This window comes from Schistocerca cancellata, chromosome 10, assembly GCF_023864275.1.
Source record: "Schistocerca cancellata isolate TAMUIC-IGC-003103 chromosome 10, iqSchCanc2.1, whole genome shotgun sequence".
NCBI lineage: Eukaryota > Metazoa > Arthropoda > Insecta > Orthoptera > Acrididae > Schistocerca > Schistocerca cancellata.
Window position 1 is genome coordinate 52,854,254 of NC_064635.1, and position 18,488 is coordinate 52,872,741.

The 18,488-nt window shown below is 41.0% G+C and overlaps 1 protein-coding gene across 5 annotated transcripts in view; it reads left to right on the plus strand.

Moving 5' to 3' along the window:
• LOC126106779 (zinc finger matrin-type protein CG9776-like) overlaps positions 1–18,488 on the plus strand; it is a 268,248-nt gene that overhangs the window by 37,586 nt on the left and 212,174 nt on the right. For 4 of the 5 annotated variants that reach the window (XM_049913158.1, XM_049913157.1, XM_049913160.1 and 1 more), the window contains one exon: positions 13,267–13,461. In XM_049913158.1, coding sequence (XP_049769115.1) covers positions 13,267–13,461 — 195 coding nt within the window. The remainder of the gene's footprint in view (positions 1–13,266; positions 13,462–18,488) is intronic. The other variant, XM_049913159.1, reaches the window with a different exon arrangement.

Below are 18,488 nucleotides of genomic sequence, written 5' to 3' on the forward strand. Positions count from 1 at the left end.
GCATACCTCACGGCCCACCCTCAGAGCTTTACTTCCACTAGTACCTCTTCTCCTACCTTCCAAACTTCACAGACATTCTCCTGCATACATTGTGGGACTAGTATTCCTGGTAGAAGGGGGTATTGTAGACACATTGCCTAGCCACAGCCTGGGGAGTTGTTTTTGGAGTGAAAGGCAAAGGTCCCAGGTTTAAGTTCCAGTCTGGCACACGCTTTTAATTTGCCAGGAAGTTTTTAAGTTCTTATTTGTTAAAAACTTTACCACCACAGCCAACACGTCAGTTGTGTCTAGCAGACAGTTACTTGTGGTCCCAAACTTGAAGTGTAAAATCTGTACCTGTTCTTGTTCAGACTACTTGACTCTGAACTATTTACAACAAATTTACCTTTCTTCATGTGGTGAGAATAACACCTTCAGTTCAAAATTGACAAGTACATAGTGGGGTTAGCCTCATGTAGGACACACGGAACACATTGTCAGTGTCGCAAGGTCTGTAGTCACGTGCTATTGCCAAATCTTCACCTCCGTCTCCATAGCAGTTCCCATTTCCACTGTGTGATCATCGGTTGCATGCTGTGATTTTGCTTTTCATTTCTTTGTTGTTGTTGTTGTTGTTGTTGTGGTCTTCAGTCCTGAGACTGGTTTGATGCAGCTCTCCATGCTACTCTATCCTGTGCAAACTTCATCTCCCAGTATCTACTGCAACCTACATCCTTCTGAATCTGCTTAGTATATTCATCTCTTGGTCTCCCTCTACGATTTTTACCCTCCACACTGCCCTCCAATGCTAAATTGGTGATCCCTTGATGCCTCAAAACATGTACTACCAACCGATCCCTTCTTCTAGTCAAGTTGTGCCACAAACTTCTCTTCTCCCCAATCCTATTCAATACCTCCTCATTAGTTACGTGATCTACCCACCTTATCTTCAGCATTCTTCTGTAGCACCACATTTCGAAAGATTCTATTCTCTTCTTGTCCAAACTAGTTATCGTCCATGTTTCACTTCCATACATGGCTACACTCCATACAAATACTTTCAGAAACGACTTTCTGACACTTAAATCTATACTCGATGTTAACAAATTCCTCTTCTTGAGAAACGCTTTCCTTGCCACTGCCAGTCTACATTTTATATCCTCTCTACTTCGACCATCATGGGTTATTTTACTCCCTAAATAGCAAAACTCCTTTACTACTTTAAGTGTCTCATTTCCTAATCTAATTCGCTCAGCATCACCCGACTTAATTTGACTACATTCCATTATCCTCGTTTTGCTTTTGTTGATGTTCATCGTATATCCTCCTTTCAAGACACTGTCCATTCCGTTCAACTGCTCTTCCAAGTCCTTTGCTGTCTCTGACAGAATTACAATGTCATCGGCGAACCTCAAAGATTTTACTTCTTTTCCATGAATTTTAATACCTACTCCGAATTTTTCTTTTGTTTCCTTTACTGCTTGCTCAATATACAGATTGAATAACATCGGGGAGAGGCTACAACCCTGTCTTACTCCTTTCTCAACCACTGCTTCCCTTTCATACCCCTCGACTCTTATAACTGCCATCTGGTTTCTGTACAAACTGTAAATAGCCTTTCGCTCCCTGTATTTTACCCCTGCCACCTTCAGAATTTGAAAGAGAGTATTCCAGTTAACATCGTCAAAAGCTTTCTCTAAGTCTACAAATGCTAGAAACGTAGGTTTGCCTTTTCTTAATCTTTCTTCTAAGATAAGTCGTAAGGTCAGTATTGCCTCACGTGTTCCAACATTTCTACGGAATCCAAACTGATCTTCCCCGAGGTCAGCTTCTACCAGTTTTTCCATTCGTCTGTAAAGAATTCGCGTTAGTATTTTGCAGCTGTGACTTATTAAACTGATAGTTCGGTAATTTTCACATCTGTCAACACCTGCTTTCTTTGGGATTGGAATTATTATATTCTTCTTGAAGTCTGAGGGTATTTCGCCTGTCTCATACATCGTGCTCACCAGATGGTAGAGTTTTTTCATGACTGGCTCTCCTGAGGCCATCAGTAGTTCAAAATTTCTTTGTTATGAGAGTTAATATTTTACTTGTTGTGTGTTGCGTGATATTGAAAAATCTCGGTAGCAAGTTTGACAATGCTATGTGCAGAAAACTTAAACTTCACTCTATCAACCGAGGGATCGCCATATGAGGCCATTCAAAAGAAGTTATTTGCGTGTTACATCTGGGTTTTCACTATGATGATTTCTCTGGCCAAAAGCAGTTGATTATAAAAGAATGCATCAGAAGCTAAAGCATATCTGGACACCTATTAGTGGATGTCAATGTGAGGTGTGTCCACCCTTTGCCTTTATGATGGCTTGGACTCTGCTGGGGGCATTTTGTATGAGGTGTCACAGTGTCTGTGGAGGAGCAACAGCCCATTCCTCCTCAAGAGCCAAAACCTGACAAGTTAGGGATGTTGACCACTGGGGTCTGGAGCAAAAGTGATCTAACACATCCCAAAGGTGTTCTATTGGGTTCAGGTTGGAACTCCAGGCGGGCCAGTCCATTTTGGGGATGTTATTGTCTACAAACCAGTGCCTCACGGAAGCTGCTTTATGACATGGTACATTTTCATGATGATTCAAACAGTCCTCACCTCTGTACTGCTTCTCTGCTGTACATAGTGCACAATGCTGCAAAATGTGTTCCTATTCTTCTGCATTTAGCTCCTTCTGGGTACAGTATAGGGAACGCACCATAATTATGAGAACCACCCCTGTACCATAACACTACATTCTCTGTTCTACAGCGATTTGCCAAACTCAAACTCTTCCCTCAGATTGCTACCAGGCATAATATGATTCATCACTTCAAATAACTCATTTCCTCAGTGATGTCGCTCTTTACACCACCTGAAGCACCACTTAGCATTGACTACAGAAATGTATGGTTCACGAGGAACGGCTAGACCATTGTATCCGTTTGTTCTTAACTCCTCTATAACAGTCAATTTTCTAGATGGTGCACTGGTAATACTTTGGAATTCATCAGTTATATCTTCCACTGATTGTAAGCGATTGATATTTACCCTCTCTCCCCTCCCCCCAGTTGACTAGTTGGAGATGTGCAACTTTATGTGCTGTCGTGAGCAATGGCCTTCTGTGAGGTACCCAAATACAGATGTCTTTTGCATGCCTTTCATTTCACAGTGTTTGTTCAGAAACTGGTTGAGATGGACCTGAATTCACTAACAGCAAATCCTGCTGTGTCTCAAACCGATTGTTATTGACGAGGTGTGATGCTAATCTCCAATCCCTGTCATTTAACATCATACTATGACCACTATTTTTATGCCATATTACAGAGCTGCGAGTAGTACACCGTCTCTTAAACATATTGTAGTCGATGTTGGGCAACTTCGTTTGTAGTGTTGTCATGGGCACTTCGAAACATGATAGCTGCTTTATTTCCTTATGACACATTTCTGTATTGACTCATCTTAGTGCACTGATTCCATACAACCGACTAACACATGTAAACCACTCCACTGCCATGATTTACCATATACACACAAATAGTCAGCACATATTTTTTCCCGAATTTAAAGACGAAAAAGTGGGATGTGCAGAATAATTGCAGTAAGATTGGTAATGCTCCTACTCCAACAGTAGATCCCATTGTTGCGGTGCTAGTTTGTGACGCGTCAGCAGCATGTTACAGGTGAAGTTTTAACTGTGTGTTAACTTGTTGATTATGGCTACAAGTTTTTGTTGTCATTCACACACAACTTAGAAAACTTAAAATTGTTGAATAAGTAGAGTGGGAAGAATGCACAATGTGAGCGAGAGTTGTATTCGTGAGTGGTGAAAAAACAAAATTCAGCTTCAAGAAATGAATGGTAATCGTCAGGCATTTTGCAGTCACAAAACAAAGCGTCTAGACCTTGAAAAAAGTCTCTGTGATCATGTAGGTGAGAAGCAACACTATGGATGCATAGTGACTGGTTAAATGTACCAACCCAAAGCATTGCCTTTAGCTAAAGAACAACGCATCACCAGTTTCAAAACTAGCCAGGGCTGGCTATCATGATTTTACCATCGAAATGGGTTAAGCTCGTTCAGAAAAATACCACTGCTTGTCAGCTTCCAGGCGATTACAAGGGAAAATGTGGATTTTCAGTGTTACATGATAAATCTGTGCTGTGAACATTTTTATTTATTATTGAAAATTGGTAATGTAGATCGAAAGGAGAATCTAGCGTCATGATATCGACTGGTTGCAGTGAAAAGCAAAGGCGTACGTGATGTATGTAAGTGGCAGTGGATGAAAGCAAACTATCTAACGATATTTAAAAGGAAAACTATTTGGAAAATACCAGTGAAAGGCATATTGGTGAGAGTAAATCCGGAAGTGTGGATGGAGAATGACCTTGTGGATGATTGGATGATACATGTTTGGCAACATCACCCTAGTATGTTACTGAATTTACATAACGTGTAGGTTCTGGACAGCTTCCGCAGACATACAACTGAGGAAATGTGAGACAAGTTACAAAAATGGACAACTGGCTATGTCGTTATCCCTGGAGGCCCAACATCGGTCATGTAACCACTAGATATGTGTATAAATTGGCCTTTCGAAGCTGCACTTAAACAGCTGTATACACAGTGAATGGCATACACACAGAAACACAAATTAAAGCCCTTTTTCCTACCTCCCGTAAAATTAGTGTGCACGATTATTTATGGCACAGATTATTTGCATTTATACAGTGGAGGATCACACGACTGTGTGGAACCAGTTCTACACCATCTTGTCACCTCCCGAACAATCCAGTTAATGTGAAAGAAAAATCTTATTCATTCAAAAATTTTGCTTGTCTGTGCCCTGCCACTGATTGGTAACTGAGCGGTAAGATGCCCACGTATCTGAAGACTGTGTATTTTTGTGATTACTTATAGCTTGTTAAATATTTGACACCATAAAACTTCTGTAACTCTTCCTCTCAATCTTCTGGTATCATGTGCGCAAGTATTAGTCTTGTGTAGTGTGCGGGCATCGAGTAGCTACCAGACAGCATCTTGACAATTATGTACCATGTGGAGTGGATTACTGTGTAGGCCTTTGCTTTGTTTGCCTGCTTTCCACTCTAGCATTAGAACATTCCATCAGATCAGCACCTAAGACATTTTGTAATAATTTCCATTGCTCATATTTTAATAAATTTAACTACCATTGAATGCCTGCTACATTCACAGCAGCCAACCCGTCGGGTCTTTTAAATGTGGCTGATTTCAGCTTAACCTTTACATACTTCTCTCATTTTACAATTTTTGATACAGGAAATAATGTGCTCGACTGTCTAATTCTTGATGAGGTAGATTGTGAATTTGATATTCCCATTGTCTACTTGATATCCTGGTCCAGATCTATTGTTTTGGCTGCTTGGTTGTGACGAGCAATCCATGAATTTTTGATTGTGATTGCATTGGTAAGATTTTTGAGTGTTATTACTCTGCATTGACATTGTGTGCTGGTTAAAATACTTGGGGCATGCATAATGACTGTGATGCCCTTCCGTTTTGTCACCCCCTCCGTTACATCACACAGTTGCCTAAATGTCACTTGGACTATTCGCTTCATTGGCTTTCCTATCATCTGAGAGCAAATCTAATGATTTGACAAACATAAGAATTGTTAGTTGTCTTGTGGCACCATAAACAATTTCTCGAGTGGTTAGCACACTGGACTCACATTCGGGGGGACGACGGTTCAATCCCGCGTCCGGCCATCCTGATTTAGGTTTTCCGTGATTTCCCTAAATCGCTCCAGGCCAATGCCGGGATGGTTCCTTTGAAAGTGCACGGCCGACTTCCTTCCCCGTCCTTCCCTAATCCGATGAGACCGGTGACCTCGCTGTTTGGTCTCTTCCCCAAACAACCCAACCCCAACAATTTCTCATTGCGATGGGTAATTCACTTTTTAACATACGCAAAATATTTGCCTGAGGAATCCCCTTTTATCAATACACACAGGCAAAGATTTCTGGTTGCGACAGTGAAAGACTCAGGATTTTTTTCCTCCTTTTTCAGTCTTTCATGAAGACTGTTCTACCAACATTTTCTGAGGAAAGCTTTCTCAGAAACCTATACTAGTTATACAGATATTCTGCTTTGGCAGCGCACAATAGAACATCATGTTGCATGTATCGACTGGCAAATCTAATCCTTTGTGCTCATAACATGCCATGGAATGGCTTTATAAAAACTGCTGGATGATCTTTTCCGTCTGTTAAAAATGTTAAAAAATGTCAGTGTTTGAGTGTACTGTCCTCTAAGAAGTATATTGACAAACTGGGTTCAGTTGTGCGTCTTGCTGCACTTAGAAACACCAGAACCTCGTTTTCTACTCTGCGAACTTGCATAGTCTCTTAACTGTTCTCAGCTGGGTTGAGCTACCTTGAGTTGCCATCAAAAAGTCTCTCATGAAGAGGAGGAGAAGAAAGAACGAGGAGGAGGAGGAGAAGAAGAAGAAATGGATATTTGGGAGCTTTTTGACTGGAATGTTTGTTTCAGCAGGAACTTCAGCAATTTTTCCCCCCGAAATGGTATTTTCTTGTATTCTTTCTGTTCTGTTAATGCACCATTTTTGCACATTTGATTTAAGGTGTTCCTTGACATTTTCTTATCCCACACTCTCCAATAATTACAAACACTGCAGAGTGCTGGTATTGATTTCGACTTTCCATGGGTACTCGTAGCCATGTGACCCACACTTGGTAGTGCTACAGACACAACTGGCAGCATACTTAGCATAGAAGTATAACCAAAAATAACTTTATTTGCATCTTAGGGGAAGGCTTTCAGTGCAGTGGAAATATGTTAACAGGTTTTGTTTTCTAATCACATTATAGTGTTGAGTACGGACATCATAAACATCCAGTTGGCGAGAGCATAAACAAACTAGAATTGTGACTGCCAATGAGAAGAAATCAGAGGAGGAGCGGTGTGGGAAAACAGCCCCGCCTCCCTCTTGCATGGCAGCCAGCCTAAACTAGTATTCTGTGTTTCTGCAAAAGCAGAACTTGATGCATAGCGCTATTATGTATTGCTGATCCCACCCAAAGTTTTGAAGGCTGTAATCGAGCTCTGCGATGGACTGTGATTAGTCTCATCTCAAAATAAGAAACGAAAACAGTGAGTGAAGTGCCCTGCATGTTGACAAATTCATGTAAGAAGTCCAATACGGCATGTGTATCATGAGGCCTTGCTCCATCTTGCATGAACCACTGCATGTTGAAGGGCAACGCATTAGCAAGAAGCCGTGGAATGAAGTTATTGTGGAGCATATTCAAATAACTCGTACCGTAATGGCTGTGCACAGTTGCTGGCTGATGTTGGCCATGTTGGAAGTGACATACTTGTAGCCCAACCTCTGCCTGTATTTGATAGTTATAAACAACAGCAACCTAAAACTACCACATTAAATGTGCCCTCATTGTACCAACTTTTGAACTTTAGCTAGCACTCAAACGTAAGCATTCTTTGTTCTAGGATGCTAGATCCTATGGTGTCTCTTACAGACCATTCGACTATCTGTAATTGGCTTGACACCATAGCATCGATAGCAGTAATTCACTGTTGCATTCATGCACTTTTTTTTTTTTTAATGTTCTTAAAGCACATTTTCTACAGGATTTGGGCTCAGTAGACGATTTGCATTATCAGTAACAAAAAAAAGTACATTTTACGTATTTATTGCAGATAATTAAGGTGTTTCGCACTGTCTCGATAAAATATAGGGTGGCGCGGAGAATCTGTCACTATTTTGTTTTTGTATAAACACTTCACTGTCAAGACAAACTGAAAGGAACCAATAGTGCCATGGAAAAACTGTAGAGATTGTTCTAACTTAACACGTGCTCATTATGTCCACCATTTTGATTTCTAACTTACTTCACACGAACACTGATGTTAGTGATAATCCTACAGTACAATCTTCATTGATTTCATTGCAAGGTTGAACAATATTGTATCTGAGGTACATTAAATCATGTGAACACTTCAGGGGGAAATCTGTCCCTTAGTATCACCAAAGGAAGAAGTCACGTGGGTTGACGTCTGACTATTGGGGGGGGGGGGGGGGGGGACTGGCCATCATTGAAACGACCTGAAATCTGAGTGAAATTACCTGCCTGTTAAAACACTCATGTTAAGAAGTGCGACACAGTATTTGCAATGTGTGGCCATCTTGACCGAACCACTGCATGTTGAAGGACAATGCAGTAACAAGGACCTGTGTAACGAAGTTCACAATTTCTTCAAAGGAAAAGGTCCAATAAGGCCACGGCTGGCAATTGCGACCCTTGCTGCAACCCTCGGAGCACGATGTCATTGTTCATGAATCACTTGTAGTTTTTCAGTAGCCCAAAAGAAAAATTTTGTTTGTAACCACACTGTCCAAATGAAAATGCACCTTGTCTTAAAGCCAAAAGTTCCTTGAGAGTTTGTTCCCTATCCTCCTCCCAGCGGGCAGATAGTAGTCTCTGCCATTTGTGTTCTGCAGTGAGCTTCTGAGCAGAGGTTATATTGTATGGGTAATATCCAGAGGTGACTTTTAAGAATCTGTTGCATGGAGCGTCTGGACATGCCTAGCTGCACTACTGCTGTTCTGCACCTTCTCTGTAGAGCAACTCATAATGTTTCAGTTTTCCCCAGTGAACAAACAGGCTTAGGCCCAGGTTGCTTCACATCCAATATTGATGCTTCCTGTGCAAATGGATCATACAGTCTGTGAATGATTCTCTTGCAAGAGGGTTTTTCATTTTGTGTAAAAATGATACAACTACCAATCGCAGCTGTATTGTTAGTCATCCATAGTCGACCATGTTGTAAACACCAGTCTCCTAGTGACAGTGTCATCAGTTAAGTGTCATTTCGTAGCTCTTTTGTTTCTCCAAGCTCTACTGGTACTGCTGTTGAGATGCTCGATGGGGTAGCTAGTGTGACTCATAAATTATGTATGAGACAAATGGTGACACATTTTGGGCATCACCCTGTTGTCTGGACACAATTTGCTGTGAAATATGTATTATTAGGTAATTTTACATTGTCGCGTGTTCTGCATCACATTTACATTTATACTCTGCAGACCACCATTCATTGTATTGCGGAGCTTGGTATGTGTAACGGTGTTACTTCCCCCTTTTCCTGTTCAAGTAATTTACTGTTCACCGGAAAAACGATTGCTGGTAAGCCTCTTTGTGGGCTCAAACCTGAGGTAGAATTTGTTTTGATCACAAATTGCACATTTTTTACGTCTGTAACAATAACGAAAGAGAAGATGTTACAATCTACAGCACTCCAAAGTGACCATCTTCTTTTAAGGAGCTTATTAAATGCGTGTTGCCAACTTTATAGTATATGGAAGTCTTCTCGAGTGCAATAGGTCTGGAAATACTAGAGTTAAGTAACTTTTTCTTCTCTCTTTCCTTCTTTTGGGTATACTTTTTCCTGGAATTTGTTTGTCATAGTGAGAATTAAATTATAATAAGTGATTTTTTTATTGAATTGTATGAGTTTGAAAAGGGCATTACAGTTCCTTAGAACTAGGATGATTTATTTATGATGATCTTTCTTATAAAATGTATTTATTGTGTATACTGGTGTGTTCTATCAAGCAGTAGTGTTAATTTGGGGGGGGGGGGGGGCAAACAGAATATAATTTAATATTACAATGTGCTGTATATCGTGACATTTGTGAAAGGTAAGTTGTAGCTTACCTTACTACAGGGCGATTCGGGCAAGTCAGAACCATAAATATTTACGCAGTTTGTTTGAAAAGTAATAAAAATGATTTTTGTGTGTAGTCATTTGTTAGACTGTTGTTCATAGTATTGAACTATGGAAACATTGTGTAGTAATGCAGCATTCCATCACCCTTTATACATTGCTGGTGCCACAGTTGAACCTGCGTAAGCAGATCCCTGACGGTTGCGGTGGGCTGGGTGCAGCTGCTTTGCAAGCCTATCTCAACCAATAATATAACGCGATTTTGTTAAAGTCTCCATGGCGATGAGTTACTATTGTCTATAGACAGCTATTGTTTTCACCTGCAACCATTTGCTCTTCACAGTTGAAAACTGGTAACATTCACGTTTACATCTATACTCTGCAAACCACCGTGAGCAGCATGGCAGAGGGTATGTCCCATTATATCAGTTATTATGGGTTCTTGTATGGAGTGTGGAAAGAGTGATTGTGTGATTGCCTCTGTATGTGCAGTAATTATTTTAATCTTATCCTCACGATCCCTATGTGAGCGATATGCAGGGGCTTGTAGTATATTCCGAGAGTCATCATTATAAAGCCAGTTCTTAAAACATTGTTAATTAGACTTTCTCAGGAAAGCTTACATCTGTCTTCAAGAGTCTTCCAATTCCGTTCCTTCAGCATCTCTGTGATACTCCCCCACAGAGTGAACAAACCTGTGACCATTTGTGCTGCCCTTCTACGTATACGTTCAGTATCCCCTGTTAGTTTTAACTGGTATGGGTCCCACAGACTGCAGCAATATTCTAGAACTGGTCGCACAAGTGATTTGTAAGCAATCTCCTTTGTAGACTGATTGCACTTCCCCAGTATTGTACCAATAAGCTGAATATACCACCCGCCTTACCCACGACTGAACCTATGCGATCATTCCATATCATTTTGCTACAAAGTGTTACATCCAGGTATTTGTACGAGTTGGCCAATTCTAGCACGTACTCATTGGTACTATAGTCATAGGATAATACATGTTTTCATTTCATGAGGTTCAAAATTTTACATTCCTGAACATTTAGAGCAAGTTGGCAATCTCTGCACCATTTTAAAATCTTATCTAGATCTGACTGAATATTTATGCAGCTTCATGGAGATAATACTTCATTATAGCCAACTGTTTCACCTGCAAAAAAACTGATTTTATTATTAATATTGTCTTCAAGGTCACTAATATACAATGTGAACAACAAGGGTCCCAACACATTTCTGTGGGGCACACCCGAAGTTACTTCTACGTCTGACGATGACTCTCCAACCAAAATAACATTTTGTGTTGTCCCTACCAAAAAAGTCCTCAATTCTGTGCTGTGAGCTGCCGCAGATCTTCTTACACTGTTACAACTATAGGTGGCAGCTCCACAATGCTCACAGGAGTGCAGGGGTTTGCGTAACTGGAAGCTTACTGTGCAGCATGTCGAGTTGTTCCAAGAGAAGTCCCCTAATGTTCCTATTCCAGGGAAAACAACAGTTTATTACATAGTGAAACATTTTCATGAAATGGGAACTGTTAATGAAAGGTCAAATCCACCAGCCTCATGTGTTAACACCAGAATTTTCTGAGTGTGTTCATACGCAGTGGTAAGGAGAGATGGGCTACGGAATGGTGCAGCAACTATTGTAGGAAAGCTGGACAGGAACATAAATTATCAGTGAACAAGTTAATACAGCAAACAGAAGAGTTACTTGACTTGTATTTCTTCAAGTGAATGAAGACTCATTACAAATTATGCGGCAAGAAGTAAGTCTGACTATCACATTGTCAATAAGAGTGATACTCACTGCACTAAACACGAACAGTGGTATCGTAGGGAAGAGGCTCCAAGTGTGTGTTGGTTAAGTTGATGCCACCGGCTGTCCTATATTGCAGCAGCAGAGGGTGCTCATAGCCTAGAGTTTGCTGGAGGCATGGCTCAGTGGGCGTGCACCATTGGGTTCACCAGATCCTGCGTGAACACTATCGATGTCTAATGGATACTTGCAATTCCTTTTGCCAACTTTGCAACGCCTGTGGGGCGGTATCGATACATAACGGTATCGATACATAATACCACATTTTCAACAAACTGCTGCAATCTCCTGGTAAATCACTGTATTGGCTGTCCCAACAGCTTGGAGCATTTTATTCAACCTGCCACAGAGCCACAAAATGTCTGAGATTGTGACCATACCAAATTCAAGTAGTTTGGGACATGCACCCTTTGCCTTCAGAAAAGCATGTCACCTGTTGTCAGGGTTCAAGAGATTCAGTCCTAACAGAGTGAATAATAACTTGAATTACAGTTTTTTTTCTGTGAAGAAGTGTTTTCCACTTAAATGGATACGTTAACAGCCAGAAGACTGGCTGCCATTAATATTCAGACACTGTGTGAGACACCACCCACAAAAATTGGAGTGTGGTGTGCCATATTTAGGCAGCAAATTGCTGGACCAATATTTTTAACACAACTGTTATTTTAGTTGTTTATACAGTCATCATGTGAGGGTCATTCCAATAGTCATGGCAACTATGATGTATCGTGGTATTGTGTGGCATTACCGTAATCACAGTAAATACGTTTGAAAGCCCACGCCAAACATTACCAAAATCAGTCTACAAATTGTGACCACATACGAGGATGTCTCAGTACCAGCGCATGAAACATTCAGTGTCAGGCGACCGTGGTAAAAGATGGAGCCTTCCTCACCCGGCCTACTCACCAGACCTCAATCCGTGCGATTTCAACCTTATGAAACCATTGTGTGGGAGGTGCTTTGCAAACAGGGTGAATGTCCTCACGGTGTTTCGGTGACAGGTGGCACACATTGATGGCAAAGCTGTTTGTATGCAACAGGGGACTATTCTGAACTGTGATAGATTATTTTGATTCATTTTCGTTCAGTTTGCCTATTTTATGCTGGCATTCAAATACACACAGATGTACCAGTTCAGTGTACAGTGCAGAATTCCCATGTTATCACAAGATATAATACATCCGCCATGAATGACCTTTGTAAATTAATTTATAACCATTCCTGAAATGAATGAATGTTATTGCTGTTTGCAACAAGATGGTGGTAAAGTGTCACATCTTCAATGAAACAATGACGATGCTCCACGAGTTCATTGGTGGTCGATTAATTTCTGAAAATCACTCAACAGACCTGACTTAAAGACAAGGTGTACTGCAATAATGTGAGAATGGTGGTGGATTCACAGAATAAAACTACTGGTGCTATAAGGGAAATCAGTTGATGTACTAGACAAGTATCAGCAAATGTGCCATCAAATCGATAGATTTTGCTATTAGATTGAGAACAGTTTCTGAATTCTTTATAAAGCTGAATCACCCTGTATTTCATCATTGTTTAATTGGTTTAGATATATATTTTATTGTTGTGCTTTGTTACATAATTATGATGATTTTTACTATCCCTAGGCCCCCTCGTTTTAGCAGTGCTCCAATTGTTACTTAGGACTCGTGTTACACAGGTACGAACATGCACGAGGAAAGCAGAGAATGCCACCAGCTGAGGAAGAAGGAAGATTTAGGAAAGAAGTACACGTGCCAAGGAGGGTTAGGGATGACTCCCCACGTGACAGACGTCACAAGAGTAGAGAACCAAGGTTGTCACCACCGCCCGCCAGGAAGAGAGAACGCAGTAATTCACCTGACAGGTACAGGAGGTGAGTGGCTTCTAGAGTTGTAGCTGTAATTGTTAAACCTCTGACTACTGTTTACGAGTTATCTCGTATCGCTCCGCCACTCTCCATGTGCTACTGGCAAGTTTAAGTGTGGCTTTCGAGTTTTCCTTTAGCATTATCAGTGAGTTAACTCGGGCCTCCTTGCTGACCCCTGAATGCTGATCTAATATTGATGCACTGCCACTCGGGTACCTGTGTGCTGTTGACAGATTTAAGCATATATCAGAATTTCTGCCCATTATATCAGTAGCTTTTCGCAGCTCTGGTCACTTGATTCTGTTGGGATATTTTGTCTGTTGTGATCTCGTTTTGCTACATTTGACTTCGCTTTACATCTTACTGTTTGCAAGGATTAGTGTCACAGCTTCATTCTGTGAAGTAAATGTTTAGGCCTTCCAATTGCACCAAGCAAGAAGTTACAGAGATAGTCAAAACAGCGACAGTGAGGACACATTATTTGATGTAGAAGTAAGTGATAATTCGTCTACAGACTCTGAAAGCAGCAGACCTAGGACACCTATGTTAGCAGGTTTAACACTGTAGTCCTGCGTTTCAGCAAGAGACATATACTGATGCACCAGAGAAACTGGTACGGACAAGTGTATTCAAATACAGAGGTATGTAATGAGGCAGAATACGGCCCTCTGGTCAGCAGCGCGTATATAAGACAACACGTCTTGTGCAGTAGTTAGATTGGTCACTTCTGCTACAGTGGCAGCTTATCAAGATTAAAGTGAGATTGAACGTGGTGTTATAGTCGGCACACAAGCAGTGGGATACAGCATCTCGGAGGTAGCAATGAAATTGGGATTTTCTCGTACGACCATTTCACGCTCGTACCGTGAATATCAGGAATCTGGGAAAACATCAAATCTCTGCCATTGCCATGACCGGAAAAAGATCCTGAAAGATCCTGCAAGAATGGGACCAACGGCGACTGAAAAGAATATTTTAATGTGACAGAAGTGCAATCCTTCTGCAAATTACTGCAGATTTCAATGCTGGGCCATCGACAATTGTCAGCGTGTGAACCTTTCAACAAAACATCATTGATATGAGCTTTTGGAGCAGAGGGCCCACTCGTGTACCCGTGATTACTACACAACACAAAGCTTTAGCCTCACCTGGGCCCATCAACACCGACATTGGACTGTTGATGACTGGAAACGTGTTGCCTTGTTGGACGAGTCTCCTTTTGAATTGTATTGAGTGGATGGACGGGTACGGGTATGGAGACAACCTCATGAATCCGTGGACCCTGCATGTCAGCAGGGAACTGTTTAAGCTGGTGGAGGCTCTGTAATGGTGTGTGGAATGTGCAGTTGGAGTGATATGGGACCCCTGATACGTTTATATACGACTCTGACAGGTGACACTTACGTAAGCATCCTGTCTGATCACCTGCATATGTTTCTGTCCACTGTGCATTTTGATGGACTAGGGCAATTCCAGCAAGACAGTGTGACACCCCCACATGTTCAGAATTGCTACAGGGTGGCTCTAGGGACACTCTTCTGAGTTTAAACTCGTCCACTGGCCACCAAACTCCCCGGACATGAACATTATTGAGCATATCTAGGATGCCTTGCAGTGTGCTATTCAGAAGAGATCTCCACCCCCTCGTACTCTTACGGATTTATCAACAGGCCTGCAGGATTCATGGTGTCAGTTCACTGCAACACTACTTCAGTCATTAGTCGAGTCCATGCCACATCATGTTGCGGCCCTTCTGCGTGATCGCAGGGCCCCTGCATGATGTTAGGCAGGTGTACCAGTTTCTTTGGCTCTTCAGTGCACTTGATAGTTCCTCTGAATCTGAAAGTGATAGTAACATGTGGAATGGGTTACCAAAATTGGATTGGAAGCTACAGAAGAAAAAGACATCTTCAGATCTCTGCAGATTTGTAACAACCATAAATTCTCAGAGAAGCTTCAAAGTCAGCAACTAATTTTGCATCCATTAGGTTGGTGCATGAGCTTGTCGTGTTTTTGTTTTGCATGCTTTCATACTGGTTGCTATGTTTTTATTTACCAATTTTCATTTTTTTATTTGAAGTTCATTGTTGGTATTTGAGTTTAAGTATTATCATTTTGTCATTTGAAAAAAAAGTGTGTCAGGCTATGAATGTTAGAAAATGGATTGCCAAGTGGATAAATAGGAACATTTTCAACATATTATGTTCTAGTTTGATAGAGGAGTGACAGCGGCGGAGGCCATTAGAAACAATTGCACCATGTATGAGGATAATGCCATGGGGCAGAGCACATCAAGAAAATGTTTTTCGTATTTTAGGAGCATTATTTTGATATTAGTGACTCTGTGTCTAGGAAGACATTCAGGTTTTGATGAATATTGTTTAAAGCATTAATCCACTAAGATTCATGTTAGTGTACTCTAGAACTGGCAAATGTGACAAACTGTGATCTTTCCACCATCCTGCTGCATTTGCATGCAGTGGGGAAGATTAAAACATCAGTTGTCTGGATACCACATGCTCTTAGCCAAAATCACAAAAATCAGTAGCGCTCTGTATATGCATCTCTGCTTCCTCTTCATCAGTTGGCTCATGAACAACACCAATCATTCCAGTCCTGTATCATTACTGGCAGCGAAAAATGGTGTCTTTTTGCTAACACGAGGAAAAGAGAGGAGCCGTTGAGCCCAAAGCAGCAACATCCCATTCAAAGACCTGCATTCATCCACAAAAGATAATGTTATGTATCTGATGGTACAGCGATGGTGTAGTGTACTACGAATTGGTTCCTGGTACGTAATGATCACTACCGACATTTATTGTCAATAGCCGAGATGTCTTGCTGATGCAATCTAGTGACAATGACCAGGAAGATTGCGTTGAGTGATGCTACTCCACAGTAAGTGTTGCATTCTACTAGACTGACAAAAAACACTGTACTGGAGTGGGATCGGGAAGCCATTGCGCACTGACCTTATTCATGTGGTCTTACACCCTCAGACGTTTACCTTTTCTGCTCTCAAACAAACAACCTTCAAGGAACTTCTTTTTGGCATGAAAATGCACTCCACCCATGGATCAGTGAGTTCTTTACCTCAAAACCACGTGATTTCTACAGTCGCGGAATCAGAAAGTTTCCCCAGCATTGGCAGACTGTTGTAAATATTGAAGGAAAATATATTATTGATGTCCAAAGTCTCTGTTATGTGTATCTGTTGTGTTTATTAAATTATGGAAGAACACTACAAACTTGTGCACCAACCTAATACTGTAATATTTGTCTTGGCATTGGCATATCGTATTGTGGCAGGAGGAAACATTGCAGAAAGTTCTTCAGAAATATTTGCAACCAGGTGAGGCAGGCCAATCGGGTAACTGCATCCTAGGTAGAAGCCCAAACAGCAGCTATTTAGTGGAGATAGATGCATTAGCCATTAATGGTGGAGCACTCGCCTCGACATTAAGCGAGCACATCTGCATCGGCCAAAGGATTAAACCACAAGACACCGATTTTACAACTGTGGTAGAGTGCGAGTGAATTTTACTACACAATGTCAGATAATGTACAGAACTTCAGTTAAATGAAGCTTATAACCATTTCTTGTGTTCCACTTGTGCAGTTGTGAATGTTTGTGTAGCACGAGTAAACAGGATGGTGTCTTCTGCTTTATTTATAAATCTTATTTTATTTGGGATTGATTTTGGTGTCACATTACACCATTTTCAGGTCATTCTGTGATGTCTAGTGATCGTCTTGATACTGAGTAATCATCATTGTTCATCTCATAAGGGTACAAAAAATTGACATTCACTATGATGATCTTTCCTGCTTGAGTGGATGCCAGCAGCACAGCACGTAACCAGGTTACATGCTGCTGCTAGTTGCACTATAAGCAGGAAAGAAAGCTGATGATAGTGGACATCAATTTTTTTTGTATCCAATGTGAGATAGGTGGTGGTGGTGGTGGTGGTGGTGGTGGTGGTGATTATGACAACGATGATGGTGATCATTACCTGATATCCACATTATAACCCTTGTATTACAGAGGAGGCTAAAATATAGTGTAACACCAAAATCAATTGCAAATAATATCGGACCTATAAGTACAATGAAGACGTCATTTTGGGTTGGAAGCTTGAATTAAGTCTGCTGACAAAGAGAGAGCAGTAGTTGTACCAGTGCAGCACAGCAGATAATGACACAAGACCTATAAAATTAGAAAAATTTGGCTTTCAGATGTGTGTGTGTGGCATTTGAGTGGAGTGATAAGAACATGCATATTTAGTGTCTTGACCATGTTGGATTTATACCTACAAAATAGCATTTGATTTCATTTCAAGAAATCTGTTGCAAAAAATCACTGTTTGGTAGTGGAAACATATGGAGGATGTGCTGTGCTGGAAACAAAGTGCAGAGCTTGGTTTCGGCACTTCAAAGACAACAAGTTTGAGGCAAGTGCCAAAGACAACAAGTTTGAGGCGAGTGCCAAAATGCATCCTGGTCACTGTGGTGTACCTGAGCAGTCACAACTGGGTCAAACGGTGAATGCTAAACACTTACAAAAACAATTACGCAGTTTGAAAGGTGCACAGAAAGACAAAGGCTTACAGTACGCTGAGACACATGACTGAGCCATTACACATAAAAACAATGCCAAACTGCATGTTGCAAAATCGGTGAAGTAGACATGGGAGGGACTTCTATAGCTTGTCTTCCTTCCCCGTCCATAATGTTCACTTGTCATCACCCTTTCTGATTATCATTTCTTTCAGTCCAAGCAGCATGGCTTTTCTGAACAACACTTCACATCTTTTAACAATGTCAAAAACTGACTCCATTAGTGGATCACATCAAAAGAACCTCAATTTTTAAAACCATTGAATCCATTTCTTACCCACAAAATGGAAAAAGGTTGTAGCTACTGAAGGGCACCAGGTGCATAAATTGTCTTACACAGTGCCATTAAAATAAACTTATGTTTCTGTACAACAAACAGTGAGAATTAATTCAAGTACCCAGTACATTAAAATATC